Source organism: Lissotriton helveticus, chromosome 6, assembly GCF_964261635.1.
Source record: "Lissotriton helveticus chromosome 6, aLisHel1.1, whole genome shotgun sequence".
Lineage (NCBI taxonomy): Eukaryota > Metazoa > Chordata > Amphibia > Caudata > Salamandridae > Lissotriton > Lissotriton helveticus.
The window spans coordinates 1789618387-1789645014 of NC_136067.1; the positions used below are offsets into that span (position 1 = coordinate 1789618387).

The 26628-nt window shown below is 42.8% G+C and overlaps 1 protein-coding gene across 1 annotated transcript in view; it reads left to right on the forward strand.

Annotated features, from left to right (window-relative positions):
• The window catches only part of LRPPRC (leucine rich pentatricopeptide repeat containing), an 848306-nt gene that overhangs the window by 94239 nt on the left and 727439 nt on the right, over nt 1–26628 (forward strand). The window contains exons 3-7 of the mRNA XM_078649683.1: nt 12474–12596; nt 13086–13207; nt 13773–13831; nt 14232–14318; nt 25244–25370. Coding sequence (XP_078505809.1) covers nt 12474–12596; nt 13086–13207; nt 13773–13831; nt 14232–14318; nt 25244–25370 — 518 coding nt within the window. The remainder of the gene's footprint in view (nt 1–12473; nt 12597–13085; nt 13208–13772; nt 13832–14231; nt 14319–25243; nt 25371–26628) is intronic.

Here is a 26628-nt window from a genome sequence, read left to right on the forward strand (position 1 = left end):
TGTAATGACGTTCAGTTTAGTGGCTGTTTTTGCTAGCACCAGGGTTTAAATGACATAGCTCCTTGAGTACTAAAACTCGATTGCATCCTGTCGCCAACAGTAACTATGCTGAGGAGTTTTAGTACTGATCTTTAGGTGAGCTTTTTGTATCCCCACCCCCTAAAGAAAGAGCCAGGCATTGAGGTGCATAGTAGCTCTGCATCTGGGTGTAGCTATCAATAGTGCCACGGGGAAAGGGGGAGAGAGAGGGTGTGAGGGAAAGAGAGAGAGAGATAGAGAGGGAGAGGGAGGGAGGAAAATTCTGACTTGCTTCACTTTTTGGAGAAATGAAAACTGGTGAGAGTTTATCTGAACAGCAGCAACGTATTTCGAAACTCCAGCAAAGACTCTCAAGACATTCCGGTGCATCATTAGTAATCACACCAAGCTCCACTCTGACTCCACTGAATTACTGAAATCTAGTTTCTTTGAGGGCAAGGTGTGACCTAGTGTGTGCGTCCTGTAGGCCTCTTGTGGTAGATCTACTAGTGAAGAGATCATGTATTCGGGTGCAAGAGGTCCTTGTACACGGGTTGTAAGGTGATGAGCGGCCCCTCGTGGGTGGCCCCTGTGCGTGTCAGAAGGTTCAAGTGGGATAGTCATTATGCGTTAAACAATTAGCTCTGCTCCTGGATCTTTTTTCCGTGGTGCTGGGGGAGCTGGGAGGTGAAAGGGGGGATGGGGTGTAAGCTAACGCTGTCTCTGGATTTGCCGCAAGTGGCACGGTGAGGTGTGGTTTCGACACCAGTCTAATTAGCTGCTATTGTGCAGCGTCATGAAAAAGCTGACCGTCTCCACCTTAATTGACTTACATTTGTAGAGGGTGCCACTTTGCATGCAACCCATGGGTTAAGGTGCCAATGAGTGTTATGGAAGATCAGATCTGCTGGGGGTGGGGGCAGAAGGGGGAATGGGGGGTCCTACTTCTTACCCTAAGAGATCGCACCCTATTTAAACCCTATCCTCTGTACCCAAAAAGTGTTCCCTGTTGACATTGGGTTATTTGTTCTGTCAAGAGGAGACATAAGGTACCCTGATCAATTCCAAGTTCTGGAGCAGCCCAGGTTGGCGTGGGGGAGGCTGGAGAGGCTCCTTTCTCAAAACTCAGTTCTATCTAGCATGAAAGACCGCTGCAATCTAACCCTTTAAGGTCTGCAGGACCTTCGAGCTGCGCTGGCCCTATGCAGCCTCTGGAAGGATCGCTCGTCGTCCCTCGTGTGCCACCTGGCTGCCAATGGATCACCCCAGCTGAAATGCTCCCTGGGTCCTGGCACGGCGGGGGACATGGGACTCAGGCCGTGGCTTTGCCCACCCCTGAGGACATCGCATGACTCTCTCTCTGCGACCCCCTCCCCGGATATCTGGAGTCCATTTAAAAGTGAATCTTAGAGCACCTAAGGCCTAACTCAACGAAGGCTGCTCTCGAGGCGCCTTCTGGGTTCCCGCCAGAGATTGCGGGTCACTGCATTCCACAGGTTCCTTGATTTCACGGCGACCAGGCTTTTTCTTTCATTGTGTGTTTTTTGTCTTTTATTTATTTTTTATTCCGTGGAGTTTCTTTGGTTTTTCTGTCGAGCTGCCCCTTCTCGGTTCCTCTTCTTCGGGCACTTTTTGCTGAAGATGCTGTGATCGGGGTGAAGGAGGCAAGCTAACCGCAGGACACTTCCATCCCTGGAGCCAGGCCCGGATCGTATCGTATCGTATGGGACGGGAGCAGGAGCTGATCCATGCCGTGAAGAGCAGGGATGTGGCGACCACGCAAAAGCTTGTGACCAAGATCAAAGCCTCGAAAAACAATGAGTGCCTCTCGGTCTGCGACACGAGTCTGTGGTCTCTTGTTGAGGGGGTGGGGACAGAGGCGGGGAGGGGGTGGGTCGTGTGCGCAACGGATGTTACCCAAGTGCTCTCGTAGGGCAATCTTGGGACATGTGTACTGGAATTTGTCAGTCTGTGGTGTCATTTCTGTTGGTGTAAACAGTCTGCCTTTATAAGCTCATGTGCGGAAAGCTGACACTTGGGTCTGGGTGTAACTCTGCCTTTTTGTGTATCCTAAGCTTTGACACTCGCTCCCTCTGTTAGTTTTCCTATAATTCTCATTGCATGTGCCTAGAAGCAGACCCGTTTTGCAAGATGCGCCTTATAGGTGGTGTCTGTGCTGGGTGGAACTTGGCCACTAGTGTGCCCTGGCCTGTGTTACATGACTCTAGTGCAGCGGGTGTGCGCTGTCGGCACTAGCACGACAGTCTTCTTTATTGCCCCACGGCGCACACAGGAGGGCACTGGACTTTGCCATGTGTTTTTTACGTGTTGAGTGAATTTTGGCGCGTGGTCATGGTGGTCCATTCTAGCAGTGTCGCTATGGTGAGCTCTTGCAGCTGTTCCCACGGCCTTGGGGGACAAGACAGTAGCTGCGGCAGGTGGTTGTAGCTCTTCCTTGGGGTGGGCGATCCTGGAGGCAGACCCCACCCCTTCTCCTCCATCACTGTCTCATCAGTGGGCAACACCAGGCCATCCATTGGGCCCGCTGAGGCCTCGTTTTTAGTTTGTAATGTTGTATTGTGTTTCCACTGTTCTCTTGTAACGTAACTGGCTCTATTGTACAGCGCTCTGACGCCTTTGGGTAATGTCTGCGCTTTATAAAAATGCACTAAATAATAAATAAAAATAAATAAAAACTCAGTGATGCAAAACTAGCCCCCCCCCCGCTCTCCTAAGGCAGGTCAGCGTAGTAGTGTTCCAACTGTGCAGCTCCGCCTTTCAACCATTTATATTACTCGTATTGGACCGCGCTGCTTTTGCTCAAACCAGCAGCTCTCACGAGGGACCCGCACTAAATACACTCCCTTTTATGTGTTGTAGTATGGGTATGCCCATTCAGTAGGTTGATCAGAATTTTAAAGCCAAAAACCGGGACATTTCACAAACAAGCATTTGCAATGCAATAGGTCGCGCATAATTAAAGTTTGAGCTATTGTTGTTGCATTATTTAGAGCAATGCCAATAGCTCAAGCTTAAATAATGCGAGACCTATTGCATTGCAAATGCTTGTTGCTTCCAGTTGTTGAGAACAAAGAAGTGTGGGCAGAGACTAATAGGGTTGTCTTGAAAGAAATGTGGCACATTCTGCAGACTTTAGGAACCACCCACTAAAAATTGGTTCACAGTAGCCACATTAAAAAGTGCAATTTTATGTTGTACTTACCAAGACCATCCAACTGGCGCCTTTTCTTGATCTGTCCTGAGTTGTGCCCCTTTTCTGTGCCACTTGAACCATCTTGCATGGACTGGTGACATGACCCCATCATCCTCTCCCAGCCAACATAACCTGGATGGTGGTGCCTGAGTCAAGAACTCTAGTTAGTCCATTAGTATCTGTGGTTCACCTTCACTGGATTCCATCAGCCCAGTAGTCTTCCTGCTGTCCTTCTCTTGCTCTGAAGATATATGTTTTAAAGCATTCTGAATATTTGAACTAGATAGGGAACAAGACTGACTCAGATGCACATTATGGCCACTCTAGTTATTGGCTTTGCTAACATATTACAATACTGACCGACATATTTCTAGCTGTGGTCCCATCATTGGTTGCTACTATGGTCACACCTGTAATGCTTTTGAATCCCTGCACCAATCGGCTAATCAGCCTGAAACCACATTTGTGCAACCAACAAGGATTGACCAATCTGGAAACTAACCCAACATTGACAATGCCTAAGCCAGTGAGGACGAAGATGTCCAACAGTCAAACTGATGTGTTTATCTTGACCAAACTTTTTGAGGCTTTATCTGCTCATCCCACTACTCTGCCAGAAAATTACTTTCACCTCCGGTAATCCACTTGTGTTTTTTTTCGCTTTTTGAACTAACTGTTTTATAGACGCCTACCTTGAGTCTCACTCAGCTTAAACTCTGATGTATAAATGTATTGGTAGTACTGGCCGCCAGTGTCCGCCTTTTAAGATGAGGTCCGCAACAGCGCTGCTAGGGTGAGAGACTCTGGGGTAGTTGCACGTGAGCATGTGTGGTGCGACATGAGGGTGGGAGACTAAGGTCTTTATTCAGCCTGGTATCAGGGAACCTGCTGCTTATTCTCCCCACTTCCTCCCCCCCCCCCCCCCCCACCCCCCCCGACCCTTCATGGATTGGTATTGTCCTGCTCAGGCTTTGAAATATGAGTGGGCCTGAATATTGTAAGTATGTACATCTGCAGTGCTTAACTGATGTATGTCGAGTGGTTTACTGTATTGTACACTGTGGGCAAAATCTGCCCATGATGCACTAATCCCGTAGGAAATCAGAAGGTGAATGCAGATTTGGCATTATTTCAACATCTCTGCACTCCCTGTGATAATTCAAGATGTATTATTTTTCCCTGACTGGGCTCCTAATTAGATTTTGGCCTTTGACTCACTCTACTGGGCCCACTTAATTACTGTGCTGGCCAGCTAGAGGATCAAAGGCCTCCCCACATATCAGAGCCAGTTGCCAGTTATTAGGCCTGGGAGAGGAAAGGGTAGGGACAGAATCTGCATGTGCTAATTAGTTTAAACACTGCACCTGGCCTGTAAAGGCTCAACCGTGCAGATACAAAGTAGAGTAGACCCCTGGAGCCAGTTACAGGAGGGCCTTCCCTTTGAAGTTTTGGAAGGAAGGGTCCAGGAAGTTGGGAGCGGAACATAGGCTCTCAAGCAAGGTCTTTCAACAGACTACTTCAAGCTGCCAGTTTAAAATGTTGCAAAATGCTGTGCTGGAGGGTTTGGGGACGGAGATGGACTGATGTTTCACTTTAGGATTGGGCAGAGATGCCTACCTTCTAGTATTTTTAACCCCCACTTAAAACGCCCTCTGCAAGGGAGAGACTTTAAAGGACAATCTAGACCTGTGGGAAGTTAAGCCAGAGGAATGGATAGCTGGAAATGGAGATAACCTCTTGCTCCTGTATTGATAGTCTGCAGGAATTTGGGGCATTAGCTGGTACCCAGGGAACTAGGTTTTGTGTCCCTTGGCTGGTGGCGTCTCCCCCCCGCCTACACACCCTCAGCAGGAAAGTAGAGAGATTGACCTGTTGGAAGGAACCTTCAGGGCTTCTCTCGATCTATTGTGTACTGGCCCTTTAGGAATATGACCTCCAGAAGGAGGGGGACCCTGACTTCCTCTGACCCAGGTCCTTTGCAAGTGGTCAGATGAAGGCATGGCCACTTTGCCTTGGGCCCCTGGAGGTGAGGTGTTGCTAAGGAAGACCCCAGACCCTGGAGAAGTGCCTGGCACCTGGGCAGAAGACTGGTCATGTGTTAGGATATAGGTCAGTAAAAGTGTGGCTTTCCAAGAATTGCAACATTCTAGAGGTCAGAAGTCCTAGAAGCTAGAGCTGGCCACCAAGAGCAAAACGTTGCTTTCCATATATGAAATAGTTACTGGCCCAGAAGAAAGGTAAAAGTTTGGTCCTCCAGGTTACTCGCTAAAATGAGTTGTGTATGTCGCTATCCTACAGTTCGTATGAAATGTTCCTGGGATCCCCATATACCTGGGATCCCCATATACCTGGGATCCCCATATACCTGGGCCCCTATATCCCTGTGGACCCCTATATCCCTGTGGACCCCTATATCCCTGTGGACCCCTATATCCCTGTGGACCCCTATATCCCTGTGGACCCCTATATCCCTGTGGACCCCTATATCCCCGTGGACCCCATCTCCCTTGGGTTGGAACCAAAAGAAAATGGCCTTTGGGGTGCATGCGATTTCCCCCATCCATTAATATTAAAGATGCCTCCAAGCGCCACATCTACCTGAGAGTGTATGAAATGAGAGCAATTGTGCTCTTATAAAAAAAACAAAAAGCATTTGCAATGCAATAGGTCTCGCAATTGCGAGATTTTGTGATATTGGCATTAGCAAATGACAATGCCTTTTATTTATGTTTTTAAAATCTGCAATAATAAATGGCATTGTTATTTACAATACCAATAGGTCAACGTTTCTAAAAACGCGAGACTTACTGCACTGCTTGAATTGCTGACTGATGTTTATAAACCAACTTCCTATGGTTTTAACTGGAAAACGTATATAATCTACTACTGTTTTTGAAAAAATATTTAGCAATGGAAATTATTATAAATCACGCTGAAATAGTAGTGTGGTAGGTGGATTATGAGGTGGGCCGAAGTAGAGAGTGATGGGACATTTAGATTTAAAGCAGTTACGTGATTATAAATACATTTTATTGTTATTAATATATCTGTTTTAGTGTCAGACCCCCACAATGCAATAGATGTCTCCAAATGATAATGGTATTTAATGCAGGTTATCAACCATGTATGATCAAATTACTACATTGGCAGTTTTCTAAGCACTGCTAAAGTCGGAAAAGTATCCCCACAAAAATATGCGGTGTAAAATTGCCTCCTGGTTACAGCCACAGCAACAGATTTGTTTCAAAATAAGCACTATAAAAGCGGCTGTAACAAAACCACCTGCTGCTAATAGGATGTACCACGGAAGAGTGCAGGTAGCTGGGCAAACGTGCATTGTATACAAAGTTGACTTCAAAATAATTAGAACAACGAGTGGTAATCATGCACAAGCAAATTACTATGGCAGTTTTCAAAGCACTGCTAAAGTCGGAAAACACAACAGCACTGTTTAAAGCATAACAAATTCAACCATGCACGAGTACATTACTACGTTATTTTTTACAAAGTAAGAAGTAGAAAAGCGGCTCTAATAAAACTACTAGCTGCTCATAGTATGTGCGAAAGAGTGCAGCTGGCTGTGCCAACGTGCATTGTATAGGAAGTGGTCTTGTAACACTTGTCTCTAGCTTGTATACAGGTAGACGTACAATTGTGATTCAAAATTCAATAGCTAACTCATTGACACAAAACAGAAACAATGCTGCCGGAAATATTAAAATATGGATTTAATACAGGTCACCAACTATGCACGACCAACTTACTACGTTGGCAGTTTTCAAATTATAACTAAAGTCAAAATACTAAACAGCATTGACGGTTAAATAAAGTTACAAAACTTTAACCATGCACGAGTTAATTACAACATTTGCAATTTTGGCCTTGAAGGAATATCATCTCCTTATTGGTGAGATTTATGGGCTTGCTGTTAAACAAAATAATCCAAAAAAATTTACTGTGTAAAGCTGCCAACCGATGAGAGCCCCGGGCCCCGGCACCACTTCTGATTTAAATTAAACAGTAGAAAAGCAGCTGTAATTAAATCATGTGCTGTTTATAGGATGTGCGGAAGAGTGCAGCTACCTAAGCAAACGTGCATTATATACAAAGTTGACTTTAGAAAAATTATAGCCGCGAGTAGTGATTGGCTATAGCTTTTGTGCAGATAAACGTGAAATTAACAACAAATATCCAATAGGTAACTAACAGACAAAAAACCTGCAGGTGAAGCCCAGCAAAAACCCACCCACTCCAAACGTGTGGGAGAACATGTTAACCAGCTATGGTCTTGGTTCCTGCCAGGGTAATCCTAAACTCCAGGTACCGTTAGAGTCCCTAAATTGTGAGGAAAAAGAGCTCACGATTTGCCTTGATACCAGTTGTGTAAAAAAGTTACAACTGACTTGAAACAAAGAGCTCCAAACATCAGAAAAAGGGCTAAGTACTGGGGGTGGAAAAGCCTTCAGAGCTAATGGGTCAAACACCAAACAATGATAGATTTAGGAATAGGCTAACCTGCTGTGTTCAGACAAAACACAGGGGAGTAAGCCCTCCACCCACTGTCAATGGCGTACGTGCCCCCTCTCGTAGGAATTCTGGTACCCAGTAACTAGCCAGTTAGAGAGAGAACAACTAGTCGAATAGATTGATGACACCTTCAGATTCCACCATTAACCCTATGTAACCCTTTCTACATTGTCCCATCTGTTAGAGACATCAAACTCTCTCTTTCAGAACTGACTGATGGTTTAAGGGTACGGAGCCCATCAAGGTAGTCTCTTATCGATTTAAAATAATCTGGACGTGCTCGGCTATTATCCGCAAAAGCTTAGTTCTGCCTTCTGTACAAAAAAATAAAGCGGAGTGTATGTAGATAGAAGCTAGTCATGGAAAAGGCTTTTCAGTGGCCATCTTGACCATGTAATGCTAGCGTCGATTTAGAAAACGCATGTGGTCAGTTCTTCATCAAAGCTCTTGGTAGTATTTTACGCCTTGATGCAGCAAGGTTCAGCCCATGCTGCTTGTGCTGTTTGTTATTGTGTTTTGTTAGTCTCTACACTTGACCAGTGTAGTTTTCTTATTATGTCATGTGTTCTGTGCGTTTCATGCACGCAATAAACTGCTCTATGATGTTAGTGCATCTTCCAAGCGTGCTTCCAAGTTCTGCGTTCCTTCCTTGGAGTAGGGTTTGCTGTTCCAAGTAAACTGCCTAACAGACAGTTGGGGATGCTGGTAAATGGGCTTCATACCTTGGTTTCTTTATTTATAAATAAATGAGTTTTCTGCACTCCTGCTGATTGCATTATTAAATGATATTATCTGAACAACCAGCCTGTGGCTTACGGTAAATCTAAGGTTTACCAATTCACCTGCTGAACCATTCCCATTTTGGGTCTTCTCTCATCGAAGCCTAACATAGTATCGCACTTACCATCCTTCTACATTGAAACCTGCATCTGCCTGTTTGTTATAAAATATGCTGTGAAGATAGACCAGGGATGGTGAAGTAGCCTTGGATAGAGAATTGAATGTTCCTTTGCAGAATGGTAATGCAAGTCTCTAAGCAACCGTGGCCAGGTAACTGCGGAGTAATGACCACTGGACTAGATCTTGACAGATGCATTTGTCTATTTTTGAATTTTAAAAACATAAAGTGGTCTGCGTGCGCTTCAAAATAATCCTCATAATAATAATTGGCTGCTTTTCTGTATGTAAAACGTAGACGATGTTTGTGAAACCTTGCATCTGGAAGAAACGCCACTCATTAAGTGTGTCTTGACAGTCGCTAATGTATTCTTGTTGTAATAGTGTCGGAATGCGATCACCCTGCCGATCAGTCAGCGGCGCGCGCTCTCGCTGCTCGTGTGCAATAAGCGCGAAATGAAAGCGAGGCGCGTGAGGGCGGGTCCCGAACGCTCGGTAATGCTGCTTAAAATGCACCTGCAGTGGCGACAGCCATCCTTCTAACGAGCCTCTTTACGACGCGGCTTGTTGGAGCCTTCCTTTCCACGGGAATGGTTGCCTGTCATATTGAAGTCGGGTGCACCGGAGGCTGTAGTGGCAACAGAAGGAGAGACGGGTAGATTTGCGAGAAAATAGCTGCTTTGGTAGGGCAGTGCCCCTGGAGCTTAAGGAAACGAGGACTCCATCAAATGCAGCTTAAGTTTGCGTTGTCGGGTTTGCATTTGGGTTATTTGCCTGTTCTTGCAACCTGCAGTGATTGCTTCAGAGCTCCCATAGGGGAACAATGACGGTGGCATGAAGGGGAATTGGCAGAAGAGGTCGCAGGGTCAGAATGTAAAAGTGGAGGAGTCCTTGAAGAGGGTGCCTATTCTTAAAGGCGCGGTGGGGAGGGGGGAGGGAGGGAGTGGGGTTTGCTGGCAATAAGAGTTCCACAACTCGTTGATTTATTCTCACACTCTGATAAGTGATCGCAGACATAACTTATCTCGGCGATCCTCAGTTTCAAAGTCGGCCAAAATTAGGAACCCTTACAAACCTATACAAACTCTACATTTATATTTAACATGTTTGTTGTCCACCAGGAATTTTTCAAATTTTTCATTAGTTGATAAATGCGGACAGTGTTTGGATCTAATATACTTTTAAAAAACCTTTTCCACCAAGAAATTGTCAACTTGGACAGATGCAATGGAAAGCGGTTATGACTTGACCCAAACAGGCTGCATTTTGAAATATCTTTCTGGGTTCAGCAGCAGAACCTTACTTACATTCGGGCTCCTGAATCGTTATAGGGGAAGCTGTATGTTGCATTATCTATATCCTGTCAGTGATTCACTCCTTCTCTGTTTGTAGATGGAATCTCATTTTCTCTGCAATGTGGCTGAACCCTTTTAAAACTACTTGGTGATATAAATGTGTGTGTACATCAGTCTTGCCAACCCCCAGGGTATTACACTGTAAGGGTTCAAATTCTTAATGTACATTTAGTTGGTGTCTACACCTGTAGTGGCTGGTGATCCCTGAAAGTGGTGGTGTGGAATACTTGCCACGGGTTCACCTCGTTCTTTCCAAAATTTGCCTTGGATGCCCTCGCACACAAATGTACCCAAGCTCTCACTGTTTCTCACTCACAAATGCACTTTCACACTCACACACTCCCTCTCTCATATCCAGGGTTCTGATTTGACCTCTTGGGGAACAGGTGTTCTGTTTTAATAGTGCAACAGAAGTAGTTGCACCAGAGCCGCTGTGCCCTAGTACAGCTACAACTGCTGCACCGTTGATAGACACACACACTCCTCCTCACAATCTCCCCCTCCCTCACCAACTCACACTGCTTTACTCATTCCCTCGCTTTCACATATTCATACTCACTCATTGATTCTCATTGACTCTCTCAAACACATTAAACAAACACACAGTCACTCACTCATTTGCAAACACACTTATACTGACACATGCACAGAAGAGCAACACTGGAGTGTGTGTTTTTACTTACCTTTCTTTCTTTGCTGGCAACTCGGAGGCTTCATGACCTCAACAGAGCAGGAATCTGGTGCAGGATGTTGTAACCAATAAGCCATGCTTTTTAAGGAGGAGCCATACTGAGTAGTAGGGACCAGTTAAAGAAGATGACCCACCTCAAGCCCTTTCCCAGGTTCTTGGTAGGACTAGAAGCGCAGCCCTATCAGAAGTTGCGACAGGGCTGGGGAACCTGCCCCTGTTACTTTGTCTCTCTCCTGATTGGCCTTGGGATGTAAATCAACTGTACACATTCGGCAAATGTGACAGTTGCAAAATGAAGCACTTTTTTTAAATTGTAATTCTTATTGAAGCAAAGACTTTAGTAGTATCAGAACAAATCAAGGCACTTTACTTGGTGATGCACAATTGGTATTATTCACTGAAACCCTATTTCCAAACATTATCTTTTCCGTGCAGTAGTGTTGGCTATAAAACTGTACGTCTGTTCAAATGAAGTGACCAATTCAATGGAAAATGTGCTGTCTGCAAATAACAATGCGCTGCCACACAATGTTTTAGTACATTAAAAAATCGTCGTCTCATGTCCATTAAAGTTAGGTGCGCTGCTAAAGATTGTTGTACTAAAAAGTGGGTCATGGTTCTAAAAGGTTCCCTCTAAGCTCCTTTATGTTCACCCAACATCATTCTTTCAGTCATAACTGGTGAGTTACATAGATTTTTAAAGGTAAGTCAAGCAAGTGACTCAGTTAACCCTATGCCACTTATTGGGTGGAATGATCCCTCCAGCCTCCTACTGTCAACTTCCCATTCTTTTCTCCTCAGCATGAACTCTAGATGAAATCCCCGATACTTCAAACGCTGGCTAAGTCCAGAATCTTCTGCAGGACAGCACTCACATAGTCTTCTGTCACTGTCACGCAGGCACAAAGAGAAAAAGAGTTCACCCTGAAACATGCAACTCATGTTTGATAAACAACTCGGTGCTGGAATAAAGTGTATTAAGACTAAAAACAATTGACCCACCACCCGTGAGCTAGAATTGCACCTGCTCTAACATGGACTCCCTTGCAAGCACTAGAGTTATAATCCTCACATAATTTACAGTAAGGCTCCAGCTTCAGACTATGGAATCTGGTCACCGGTTTTAACAGGATAGAGTCTTAATGTAGCTGTTTCAAATTACAACATGTAAAATACAGGCCACAGAATGCTACCTTATCTAAGACAGCTCTGCGGGTTAAAGCTTTTTTACAACGATCCTCTTACTGCTTGAAGGATCCAAGGTACATTCCTGGTAACAGAGCTCAATGTATAGGCCTCATTCTAGGACATATTTTGCTTACTGTGTCACTACATACTGGGACTAACCATAAGCAAATCAGTTTTGGCCCAGCTCCATCAGAGTGGTCTGGTTTTAACTGCTAGCCAACCTCTTCCCTGAACAGTAACAAACAACCCCAGACCTATTTTAGCAGACTGGGCCTCATAAATGAGGTTAAACTTTAGTGACTGGTGTTTTAGGGCGCTGTTTAACGCTCAGATGTAAACTTCCTTTGTTAACCTTGTACGCACAATGGAGCAGCATGGAACATCCAGGTATATACATTTGCAAATCTGCACGGGTAATTAATTCCATGCCATCAGAATTAGTGTTCACTAATACATGTTTCTAAATTGCTTATCTTCTTGATGAATACAATCAATTGTTTTTTCTTTTTAAATAAAGAAAATGACATTTGTTGTAGGTTTTCCGAGTTTATGTAACAGTGTCTGCTGCATTGTTCCTTTGCAGGCTACCCCAGCAGTAACCAGGCCTTGCTATTGTTGCGTAGCTGCGGCTCCCTCTTGCCCGAACTCCATCTGCCGGAGAGAACCGAGCTCGCCCACAAGATATGGGACAAGTTGCAAAATCTAGGTAAGATCCTGGCGTAGCGTAATGCAAATCTGCCTGTAGGACGTGATTGAAAACGCTTGCCAGGGGGTCACGAGCGTCTTAAAATACTGGAAAATTGTTCAGCTAAAGCCCTGCTGTGGGTTGTTAAGGAGAAAATGTTAGTTCCTATTCTGAGAGTATAGTGACACCTAGGGGCACTGAAACAATATCATTATATATAGCTTGGTAACTTCTGATTTCACCCGCCATTCACACGAGATATTTTTTAAATTTGTCCGTATACAATATTTTGTTTGCTTTACATTAAAAGCTGGCCAATGAAGTACGGTAACGCGCTAATGCGTAGCCTTTAGGCTCACTTGAAATATTTTTCAGTATGCAGATAGGTGGCTCCCAAGTCTGGACCCCTCCCTGCTTGAGAGGATATTAAATTGGCTGGACACCTTTGTTTGTAAATGGTATTTAGGTACCATTTCTTTACGTAGTCGTCTGTTTCTGTTTCCACTTCAGGAGCTGTGTATGACGTGAGCCATTACAATGCCTTACTGAAAGTTTACCTTCAAAATGAGCACAGATTCTCGCCCACCGACTTCTTGGCGAAAATGGAGGCGGCTAATGTTGTTCCAAATCGGGTTGGTATTCGCTCGATCATTTCTGCACGGCGCCTCGTGTCATGTTCTGAGCTGTGAACGGCGATCATGCAGTGCGCAGAGCGGAAACTCCCGCCTCTGTGCTCCAGCCTGTCAATCTGACAACCATGGTAGTTTGCAGGAGTGGGCATTAATGCTGATGAGGGGGAAATCCTATATGAAACACATTCGCACACATCTGTTGTCATTTTCATTACTAGCCACTTTAACGCTGTGACTAACGAGCACAGACAGGTGTTTCAGAACCACGCATACTTGCATTTACAATAACACACCCTCTTATGCGCACAGGTCGATTTAAGCATCAGGATTAGAGCATACATCTGCCTTTGCATACGCAATTTTTATTCCTCCCACTCTCTGACGCACAGAACACTGCCAGCTCTGATCAGTATATCAGTTCGCCACAGACACGTACTAGGATTTGCCACTCCAAAATTAAATGTACACTCCCCATCAGTTGTGGCACCTTTCTCCCCTGCGTTTTGTGTTTTTTTTTATGTACTCCTCTTTGCAAATAATGAGTCTGCATTTTTTTTAATTACAGGTTACATATCAAAGGTTGATTGCTGCCTTCTGTAACGAGGGAGATATTGAGGGAGCCAGGTACGACACAAAACCAGGCCCATATTTGTCATGAGATCCATTGTTGGTGTGACTGATTTAATGTTAATTTAGAGGCAACCCTTTCCATCTACTTTTCTGTGTATATTTATAAAGTAGTAGTTCTCGAAAAGAGATAATAGAAAAAAGTGAATGCAGTTAGATAACCCTACTATCCATTTTGTGCTCTGTGCAGCACTTGCCACGTTTGAAAGACTTTACCCTTTCATTGTACTCCTGACTTTGATCATAGTCACAGTACAGATTTGTAATGTTCATCAAGCAGTTTCACCAGTATTTGTGTATCTTGTTATTATTTACCCATCACTTGTTTTGTAAATGTTCTATATTTTTATAGGCATCCAACTACAGTGGTCAGTCAGTATTATCTTTTATCTTGCAGCAAAATTCTTGGATTCATGAAGAACAAAGATCTTCCAATCACAGAGGCAGTTTTCAATACATTAGTTACCGGACATGCAAAATCAGGGTAATGATGCATATACATTATATATATTTTTTAATGTAAAAGCACTGCAGGTTTTATCTATTAGATAGTTTTTCTTCAGTAGAAATAATTTAGTTCAATTTGAACATAACTGAGAAGAGACTTAAAACTACGATTAAAAGACTGACTTAAGGGACAAATCAAGCTTGTTATGAATTTCTGGTAGAGTATCTTTAACAAGGAGTGAATAGCGACTGTTAAGAATGAAAGTATGAAAGAATGAAAGTATTAGTAAAGAGAAATTTAGATGTAGAATGAGAGTCGTTCATTGACAATGTTAATCAGGTAGATATCCCTCATGTTTTAAGTTTCATACCATATAAATAATTCATGTGAAATTTGAAATATTCTCTCAAATCTGGTTTAAGAGCATTGAAGATCAAATGAAAAACTGATTAATAATGCTCAAAGTCATTGCATAAATGGTAGGACAGGACAAGATTTCACCAGGCTTCTCTGGTAGATTTACTAAACATTAACACTGTGAATTATGTGTCTAGATGCAGAGAAAGCTTTCAGTAGTGTTGTGTGAGATTATCTGTTTCTGCTGATTGAATAAATAAACGTTGGTGTAAAGCTAGTATTTAGTGTACAATTTTTAGATGACAGTTCTGAAGCTAAAGTTCATAGAACATAAAGTTATCATTTAAATTTCACTTGGGAAGAGGTACAAAACAAGTCTGCTTCTGCCTCGATTTACTTTTAAGTGGCAGAAGTTTTATGAAAAGATGAGAATTATAGTGGGCTTTCACAATTTTGAAGAGAATATAAGGTCATTATCCATGGTGACTTCAAGAACTATTGAACAGGTATGTCCAGGTCCTTTAATGCTTACCTGGACATGTCCGTTCATTAATCACATTGGCATATTTTCAAGCTATTGAGCCAGTCTCTGAAATCTAAAGAAATGCGTTTTAATACGCAAGTGATTGAGCCAGATAATGATGGAGTCAAAATATCCAATCACATGCATGAATGGAAGATAACAGACCAGTGGGTGTTGTATCTCATTAAATTTGGCCCCACACTAGAATTCATTATACACCAGCCCCGATTCCACCCCTGAAGTCCCTACAAAAATATTTGCATCTTCTCCGGTTAGAAGCAGAACATGCTAAGCAAAGGAATGCATATTTTCATGTCCTGATACATCCACGTCATCAAAAATACTTAAGATTCGCAGTAGCCTGCAGCCATTATCAGTTCATAGTCCTCCCATTCGTCCTGAAATTCGCCCCTCGCATTTTTCCAAAGTATTTGGCTCTAGTAGCAGCATCCTTAAGGCAAGAAATGCACCAAGTCTTTCCATACCACGACTACTGGCTAGTCAAGGCACCTACCTAGCAGTATGCACAGAGGTCAACCAACACCTGCCTACGCCTTTTCATCAAAAGTCAGCCTTTCAGCCATCCAAGAGACTAACTTTCCTAGAGGCTACACTGGATACAGTGCTGAGCAAAGCATATCCCACACCAGAAAGACTAGCAAGATTGCTGCTCGTGACCCATCTAGTGCAAAGAACAAAGTTACTTTGTCTTTGCCGCTACAAATTCCTGGTAGGGGTGTCGTCCTCTTGCATTCCCTTGGTTCCATTCTGCCACCTGCGAATGCAGCCGTTGACGGAGGTGCTGGACAGGCAGTGGATCCAAACACAAGGCTTTTTCGATGATAGCATGCATGCCACCTCGGGAATGCGTACAGCTCTATCTTCGTTGACCCAGGAGGCAAATCTCTCCGTAGACCTGTCATTCATACTCCAAGCTTCCCGGTTGACCACCACCACAGATGCTACCTTGGAGGGCTGGGGAGATCATGTGCTGGACCTCCCAAGTCAAGAGCAAATAGGAGGAGCCATCTTAGCTGCTTCTTCGAAACAACCACCTAGAACTCAAGCCATTGCATCTTTTTTTTTTTTTTTGTACGGAGTATTATGTAGCGCAAATTTGACCCGAATCAGGGATCAGAGCGCTTTACATCGCACCAGTTGCATTCCATGAGGACACATTAATTTTTGTTAGGCATGAGGAGATTGGGATTTGCCCAGAATCGCAGGATTTTCAGCGTCATTGCCGAGACTCGAACCCAGCTACCCAGATTCGAGGTCGACCGCTCTAGCAGTTAGGCCAACTCCTCTCCCAATCTAGCCTTACAAGCCTTCCTGCCACTGATAAGAAAATCTGCAGTGCTAATCCGTTCAGACTTCACCACGACTGTGCACTATACCAACAAACAAGGTGGCATAAAGTCTCGAGTTATCCCAAGAGTCGCAGAGAATTTGGGAGTGGTTGATCAGTCACCAGGTGAAAATCAAGGGAACATGTGCCGGGGGAAGCAGATTGTCATAGCAGACACTCTAAGCAGGATGAGAACTACTTGCCAAGAATGGGAGATGAATCAGGATGTCCTGGAGGAAATCTTCCATCAATGGGGCAGGCCTAATCTGGACTTATTCACAACATTCCAGAACTGGAAATGCCAGTTCTACGCAAGCTACATTTTGGAAAAGGACAAGGGGACACGGGACGTGTGAAGGGACCTAGGGTACAAGTAGTTTCTACAGGAACAGTGGTCCCTTAAAAGAAAGCATGAGGTAATACTGCACAGAAATACAATGATCTCTAGGTTTTAAATTCACAATGGAATATATCATTTATTGAATCTATGGCCGACGGCAGCAGCCAACGGGTTAAGATTCACCTAGTGGCCATAACCTGCTTCCAAAGATAAGCAATATCACCTTCATTGTGGTCTAGCAGACTTCTCAAGCAATTTCTCAAAGGTTTTTTCAGGGTCTTCGCACCAGTGAGGCCCCCTCCTCCACTATGGTAACTGAACATTGTGCTTTTCCAACTAATGAAAAGCCCACTGGCGCATATCTACAAAGCGGACATTACATTATGTCTTGGAAAGTGGTGCTGCTGTTGGCACTGACCTCAGCAAGGCGGTTTGATGAAATGCAGGCTTTCACCATTCAAGAACCTTTCCTACAATACAAAAACTACAAGGTGATTCTGCGAACAAATCCAAAATTCATTCCAAAAGTCCCATCAGATTTCCACTTAAATGAACTGATCATTCTAAAGACTTTTTTTCCCAGATCCCCAGACTGCAGCAGGAATGGCATTGCATTCCTTGGATGTGAAGATATGTCTAAACTTTTACCATAACAAAGCTAGACACATCCACAAATCCAATCGGTTATTATAGTGCTCCTAGAAAAGGTCATTTACTCTCGAAACCGAGCATTGCACAATGGATAATGAATGCCATGCAATTTTGTCATCCGAAATCAGGCACTCTGGTGCAAGCTCATTTATCCAGTAGTGAATCGACTTAGACAGCTAAATTTGCTGGTGTGTCTAACCAAGATATCTGCAAAGAAACAACCTGGAAGAATAGACACACCTTTACGCAGCACTATTCTTGGATTCCGTCTACCGTATGCAGCAGTGGCCAGGCGGTATTATAGCATCTTTTCCAGTGAAGGCGAGCCATCGTAGAAAGTGATACCCACCATCATGTATTGTGTTACGCACATTTACATTGTCTTTTACATGTATATGTATAGATGTATAGCTATGCATACACATTTATTTTGATGCTTATACAAAAAATGTGCTATTAAACCGCTATTTTATCTGATTCTAGCATGTGACTCTATGAAAGATCCATTGCTGCAGTACGAAAGTAAAATACTTACCTGCATCTGTAGTTCTCCAGTATTGGTATCTTTCATAGATTCACATGCAACCCATCCCACTCTACTGAGATGCTTTGATATTGTACCTATTCACACTTCTACTCTGAAAATCTGAGCTACAGATGCCCCTGAGAGGAGTGTTCTAGAGGGTAATACAACCTGATTTGCTGAACCTTAAAGCTAATAGAACTTAGTGGCTCCCACATTGGCAGAGGGGAATGATTCAAGCATGTGAATCAATGAAATATACTCAAGCTCAAGGGTGTAGCTTCAGGGTGGGGTGTGGGGTGTTATACGCCAAAAATGTATTTTCAGATAAATACCTGGGTACAGGTGCAATCAGTCTGGTATGGTGAAGTGTTTGTGGGATTTCAAGGGACATGTTTGCGTACACACATGCATTTTAACATTTTGACAGCATCCTAGTTGGAAAATCTGTAGCTCATCCCCCCCCTCCCCCACCCCCCAATTTTACTGGCCAAACTATGTCCCTGAATATAACAATACTGGCGAAATACAGTAAGTAACTGATTTTCTTATACTTAAACAACTCATTAGCCAAGCTAGAGTGGGTTTGAAAAGGAGGTAGGTTGTAAGGTGAAGAATTAACTTCTTAAAAATAAATATCCTTCTAAGATTTTTATATGTAGTAAGTAGTCTGGCTTAATAAATCCCCAAAATATATTGGACATTGAAAAATGGATCTGAAAATCAATGTGGCAAGGGAAGAACCTATATATTCCCTGCTGAGAGCACTTGTGACAATAAAAGGATGTCTTGGTATGCCAAATATAAATTACCATGGAGGTCCAGTCCTGGTGCTATCTAGTTTTTTGTTTCACTGTACTAAAGAAGAATCGCCAAAGTGGGTTATGTTAGAAAAGAATGTACCTGGAATACGAAACCTAGAGTTGCTTTTTAATGCAAGACAAATTTGTTCAGATGGCATACTTTTGACCCAGAAAGTTTATCGAGAAGTACAGGTTAAAATGTATTTTAGGTTTCAATCCTATTATTGTAATTTTAAAAAAGTGCAATAATACAAGGAGGACATATCTCCCATATATCAAACTCGCCGCCAACTCTTCCACGAACATCTTGGTTCCCATGTCTTTATTTCTAGTCACTTCCTACCACAGAACCTCTTCTATTCAATAGGACGCCTCCCTAAGACTGTCCAGTGTTGGCTTCATTACTGCTGATCTGGCTTATCTACGTTATCATTCAGGTCCTTTAAATATTGTCTTCTAAAAGACCCAACACCCTCAGCGTCTTCGGGTAAATCAGCCCCCTGTAGTCTTTATTAGGAAAGATGAGCACTTAACCCCAGATTTTATTGAATGTATGTTTTAAGTCCAGGTTGTCATTGGCTAATTTCTCATAACTTAAGCGTTGTCACAGCCTCTGTACCAAGAGCTCTGTCATCAGAATCATATTGGTTTGTGCATGTGTGCTGTAGGTACACATGCTTTGCATACTACTGCCATATAGTGTTGGGTCCGGATGTTTGCAAGTAGTTTTTCTTTGAAGAAATCTATCCCTTCACGAGATAAGGTGACTCCTCTTTTTGGTGATAGTGCGCATGGACATCAACTCCATTGTTAGATTGTTTTCTGTCTGCCATTGGGTTCGGACATGTATTGCTGCGCTCTGGTTTGACACTGTCCTTCGGGTTCCCCTTGATGTGTAATCCACTGTACCCTCGAGGGTATTATCATATGCATTTTGCTTTCTCCCCATATCCATTCGATCAGAAAGTCTCAAATCTTCGGTCAAAAACATAATGGACAGCTTCCTAACTGTGTAGATCCACCCTTCTGCCGATGGAACGGACTCCGTTTCAATTCTGTCCTTGGTGCCACTCCAAGTATCCTCTCAACGATCTCCACCAGGTCTGCAACTTGTGCCTTTTACTGGAGCACAAGGAAGAAGACTACGAGGCGCGGTGGTTGTTCAGGTCCAATAAGACTCTTCGAGATCATCAGGCTCAACGACGGGAAATGCAGCGCAAAGGCATTCAGCACACTCCGGATATCTTCAAAGATGAATCCGAACAGGAAGAAGAGGCAGCTGCGGAAGAAGAGGAGGCCTTCTAGGTCCCAGAATCTGATTCCGACCTCAAGGTCGAGTTGGAGTCCGAAGACATTCCAGCGGGACAGGGTGTTATGAGTACTGAAACCCTCGTACCCCATAAACTAGCTTCTACCAAACATATGGCTTCGACAACACCTCTGCCTTCGGCCCTTAGTTGGCACTGAGACAATATTTCTGACGCCCCATCCTCAGGGCCGGCACCAAAACAAGTGGTCAAGCTTTCAGGCTCTGGATCGAGCCAAGAAAGATAGTCTTCGGACTCAAAACATTCCGCTCCAAAAGACCAATCTGGTTCGGAGCTGAAATCTTCAACTTTCAAGGACAAACAGGACAAGTCCAGTTCGGCACTGAACATTTTGGTGCTGAAATCCAAAGAAGATCTTTCAGATTCCCCAGAACCAATCTAAGACATTATGAAGGACAGACTAGATCCAAAGCAGAAAAAACTTTACATCAATCCAGACACTGGAAATATTTTAGCCAAAACTCCTTGCAAGAGGATAGTCAGTTCAGAGGACACTGGATACAAGTCCTTTCCATCATACTTTGATTTAGGAGATGGAGATGATGATGACAATAGTCCTTTGCCAACAGATCCATGGGGCGATTATAATATTGATCCACCCATGGATAATGAGCCAGACCTATACCCTGAAAAACCTTCACCTCTAGACGATAACATTTCCTATCTAGAGCTAATTTCCACAGCAGCAGCATAAAGAGACCTTAGATGGCGATTTTTATTTTTTTATTTGAAATACTAGAGTCTTCGCACAGTCAGTCAGTCTCCCTATGTTAAAAGGCATGATGAGACATGCCGATGAGATTTTTAAGGACACTCTTGGTGGACGTATTTTAACACCTGGATTTGATAAAACATTTTTTATATAAACTATCACTCTCTGATCCTGTTATTATTAAAGGACAGCTCCCTCCAGATTCCCTCGTAGTTTTCAATACTTGTGAAAGAGGAAACTCACAGACCTCTGGTGATGCACCTCCCCAGATAAAGAATCTAAGCTTATTGACCTATCTGGTAAAAGGGTAGCTGCTCAAGCTGCTAATCAGTGGTGCATTGGCAACACACTTGGGTTGGGACACCCAGTATCTAAGTTGTATATATCAATACATTTCCTCTTTAGGAAGCACAAACTCTTAAGTATCTTAACATTTTTACCTGTGCCCTTGATGCTTAGATCTCTATCTAATGCGCCCTTCCTCTGTTCCCTATGTTGTCCAATACCATCAGAGTAGAGTGTGGTTCTGGCGATATGTACGTGTTACTAATTTTTTGTTCCTTTGAAGTAATGCTTTTCATCTAATGGACATTCTACCAAATGTTGTCTATAAAGCACCACAATTTACCAGTTTCCCATCAAGACACTTCGCAAGAAAGTACACAAAGGAGTATTGAGAATCCAAGTAATATGGGACCACATTCCCATCTTCCAGGGTATCTAATTAATTGCATCCAGCCATTTCACAGTCTCTTGACCCCCCCACTCCACCCGTATCTCAATATGAAATCATTACTAAAGGTTTGCAAACTTATCATGCCACTCTTCCTTGGATTTAGTAGAAGCATATGAGGGACGTATAGTATTTTATAGAGGACCACAAATTTAAGGACTGCTATGGGCCTGACCCACTGCTGTGCCCTTCCGTGTGCCACGATGCCGATGTGATATTGACAATTCTATATAAGGCAGAGTTTTTCAAACTGTGGGTCGAGGCCCACTAGTGTCTGGTGAGCCAATTTTTGGTGGGTTGCAAATGTCCTGGTCTACATGTAAATTATATTTAAAATGAAAAGCCCTGATTGTGCACCATTGCCCCTCGGTCCAGTTTTATAACGTATTCCCAAGCAAGACTCTGAGTGAACCTTCCACTATTTATTGCTGGTGTTTTTATTAGTTCACAAAACCATATTAACAGAGAGGGTGCTCACTATACTTGGCCATACACACCAATGCTACTCGAGTTTGACTTTCACTCAAAAATTGAAAAATATATAAATGTTGCCTAATGGCCAGAGCTTGGCACTTTGGATCTAGGACTCTAGGTTAGGGTCCTGGCATTGGCTAAACATCCTTTGCAAATCGCCTAATCTTTTGTGGTTATAATAAAACTAATCTGTCGCAGTGTAATGTAATCTGGCACTGATGTAAAGCGCCCTTAGGTCGTTTTCCTGCTATATGAACATGCAATATATGCGTATGAAGTCCAGAATGCACCGCTTCTCATTGTTTTAGCACAACAAAGGATATGAGGCCTTACCCCAAATTCTGTAGCAGAAAGTTTCCCAAATTTCCTAAAAACACTGGTATCAACACCAACATTTTACAGAAGCCTTGTGATTTTAGCGAATGGATGCCACAGACTGGCACCCACCCCTGAAAAGTGTTTCAGCTCCAGACTCCCCTGTAGTCCACGATCTGCCATTTATTTTTTATGTTGGCAGATGGTGATCCATATCTTTACCACAGTCCAGTATAAAAGGGCATGGTCAAGTTCCTGATGGTAACAAATAATTGCTGTTATTACATTAATACATTGGCTTGCCTCATGTCTATTAAAACAAAGTAGGTCGCGAAAGTTTGTCATTCTAAAAATTGGGTTCTGTATCTTAAAATGTTGGAATGCACGGATATAAGAACATGACGTTCTCTGCCATTTATTTCTCCAAGTTGAGCATTTGTTTGAACCCCAGGAATTGTACCCCCCACCAGCGACCATCGGAAGATGGTAACTGCCTACATCTATTACTAGTGTTGCCAACAGCCCTTTTGATTTATGGAAATTAATGTGGAAACTGAAGGCTACCTTTAGCCGTTTCAATTCTAGTATAATCTTTTCTAGAGACACCAAGTTCCACCATTGTAAGCAGAATATGATCTGAAAATGCTGTGACTTTGAAGACATCCTGCCCGAAGGTTACTCACGTAATGACTGAATTTTCCTTGATCCTTTGTAGCAAGGGTTAAGTCATGAAGGCAAATTACAATGGAGAGAACGGGTGCGGGGACACCCCAGTTGCATACCTCTACCCATGGCGTACTGCCTGTTCATTCTAATCTTGACTCTAGGTCTTTGGCAATTGGCCAATACACAAGTCAAGAATTCAGGTCCACGCAAAAAAACACTATGTCAGCAATCCTATCCCAGTGGACCCTATCACAAGCTTTCTTAGAGTTGAAGGAGATAAACACAGCATCCCTTCCCTCTACACGTTACTATATTGGTTAACTGCTAAGCTTTCTTGGTATTTTCACTAGAGTTTGAGTTCTCACAAAAGCAGCCTGATCAATGTGTACTAATAATCGCAGTGCTTCATCTGTTCTACCAGATAAAACCCCCACAGAAGTCTTGGCTTCAGTATTAGGTTATGATATGAGACTAAAAGAAATACTGGCAGAGGTTCTAACCTGGTTTAAGGAGTCTATAAAACATGGCCGCTTCCACAGGTTGTGCAATGCCTGTAAAGCTCTGAAGCTCAGTGAAAGGTTTCGATGTGTCAACCTGCAGCAGAGCCATAACTTTATATAAAGCCAGCCGGTTGCAGTTCCATATGTGGTTTTAAGTAGTCAATCATTTTACCTTGTCTAAAGTCATGGAGAGCTTATAGGATCTGCCAACACCCTGATTAGCTCCGGCAGGTGCATGGAGGTGGGGTAGTCTTTCCTAGTTGCACCGTTTGTGGTGTTGGGATACATAAAGTTTGATCAACAAAATGAAATTTCTGATGTTTTTTTTCTGTCACAAGTGTTATGCCACCCTTATCTTGCACCTCGACTATAAAGGAATGAGCTTGGTGTTTTGATAGTTTATTAGCTTATATCCCGGTGGCTTTATTACTACCCTCATACATAAAACCATGGTCCCATTCTAGCCAGATTGTCTGTCTCCAGTGTCTGGAGTTTAACCCCTCACTGAAGCGAGCCTATGCCATAGCCTTTTGGAGGGGATTGTCTTATGTGGATACTCAAGTTCCTTCAGTTTTCCCTTAAGTTAATTTCCCAGCCCTCAGTGCCGCGTAGTGCTGCCTTCATTGCATCCCATACTATGGCTATCCCACTGCCTCTGCATCATTATGCTTTAAATATTCTCTGATTTGCTTAACAGATTCCTTCGCCACTGTGCCCTTAATTCAGACAGTATTGAGCTTTTAGGTCCCTGATCCAGACCCCCTTCCTTGGGAAAGTCATGGAGGGTGCCAGTCAATGGTCCGTTGTTTGTGTGTTTCGGGCCACTGGTCAACTGAGCAAATAACACATATTAATCTTCTATCCATAATACACTTTTAAGAAAACCAAGCATATTCTACGTCTCAGGATTTATTCTTGCATGTTCCATTTGAGCCAAGAAACGGTCTTTGACTTTTCAGAGGGATGTTCCAGCCTTAGGAATACTTAGATGTGCGAATGCACGGTTTTACACATCTTTTCTAAAAACTACTGTAGAATGTTTATCAAGGATTTTTGTATACTGATACTCTCCTCCTCCCTCACTGATCTCCATGATTGGAACATTATGCCCGTTTTTTTCTTTGAATGTGGGCGAGTACATACGCATGAAACAGTTACCTTTTTGTTTTTAATGTTATTGTTGGGTTTTGGCGTTCAGATAGTTCCAACTCACAATACTGAATCAACAAATAAGAGTTGCTAGGCAGGTCATCAAATGGGAGCTCTTGTAGTTGGGCTGTAGGAAATCCAGGGAGAGGGAAGATTGGAACCTTGGAAGAATGTGCGTGTGCAGTACCGGTGTCATACGGTTCTGCCCGATTTCTTTTCTTTTAATCGTTTTTTTAAAAACAATTTTTGGCCATATTGAGGTAGCAGTTCACAAAGCTTGGTAATCGGTGAGTCTAAAGGTAAGCACTAAAGATAATGCAGCGCCAATGTTTTTTTTCTTTATTATTTTTTTAAGTTGGTGTGAATACACCCTTAATAGGTTATATTCATATATTTTTATTTTATATTACATGATGCCTGAAATGGATTTTGAAAGGGTGGTCTAATTGTGTTTAGTTGAGACAGGTGCCATGTAAATGATTGCTACAAGACAAATGTAAATTACTTTTAATGTGGCTTAATGTGTTCTATCATTACAGTGACATGGAAAATGCTGAAAATATCCTCACTGTCATGCGAGGTGCCGGAATCGAGCCTGGTCCTGATACATATGTTGCACTGCTGAACGCATACGCTGAAAAAGGAGATTTTAACAATATTAAACAGGTGCTCTGTCTCTTTAGCTAAAAGTGCAGAAGAATATTTCGTTTTTTTTTTTTAAATGCTCAACAGTCGCAAGTCCTGACTTGATTCGTTTAGGTTATTTAGTTAAGCTCAACCCCGCCCCCCGCCCCCCAATCGTCCCCCCTCCTTTTGAAGCCCACATCCTACGGTGGTCTAAAATTGTGCCAGTGTTTGCAATAAGCAATCGGTTTCTGCAAAGCTGATTACTTTGAAACATTTCATTTGCTTAACTGTGAATAATTCTGTTAGTTTCCCCTTTCTATCTACATGTGTTTCTGGGGATTTTAGTGAAAATTGTGTTTTGCAGTCACTGCATTGCTATAAATAAAATCCCTATACTGCTGATTGTAAATGCTGAGCTGTCCGTGAGCCTATCTCTCCTGCACCTATACGTTTATGCTGAGAGCTACTCGAGCGAAGTGGTTGAAAGAAATAACTGTGTGAAAGGGAAGCATGTAACATTGAAACTCTCACTCATGTCTGTGTACTTAATGTCCTGCTGTAAACTATGAAAAGAGGATAATTAATAGGTTTAAAATGCTGCGCCTATCAGTTATCACATGTAGATGTGTTTGGCTTGAACGATTACTAGATTATTGTGTGAATCGATTTATTTCCATCTATCTGCTCTGAACTCTTCGTCGATGAAAATTATTTGTTTTTCAAAATGGCTCTGATGTTACCCTTCAGGTTGTGATACACATTTCAAATGCTTAAGTCATATCTCATCTGTGACACCTTGGATTATTGGTCGCATTTCTTTTTTCCTTGCCTTCACCTTTTTCTTTTTATACATCGGGCACAGTGATAAATTGGTGGTTAAAACTACTTCCTGCACTTTATCTATAGTAGAATTCTATTTGCTCTCTTCAAATATTACAACACAAACCTTTTTTGATTGGCTTCATCGCTTTGTAGCTCATCACTAGTCGATATCGCCAATGCATATGCCTGCTTTCCTTTAAGGAAGGAAAAAAACTTTAAACAGTTTAGTTCATAGTGTATGCAAGTTGATGTTACTTAAAAATTATTAATGTTTTACATTTTGTCGTTTTATAGGATGTTTGTCTCTGTATGCCAATGTTCCTGTGAACTTAAAAAATATAGGGCCATGTGTATGAAACTTTGGTTTTGCGATTCTCAAATAGCGATTTTTTTGCGAATCGCTATTTGAGAATCGCAAAACGCTATGTATGTAGGATTTGCTAATCATTTTATGAATCCTACATATTCCATAATT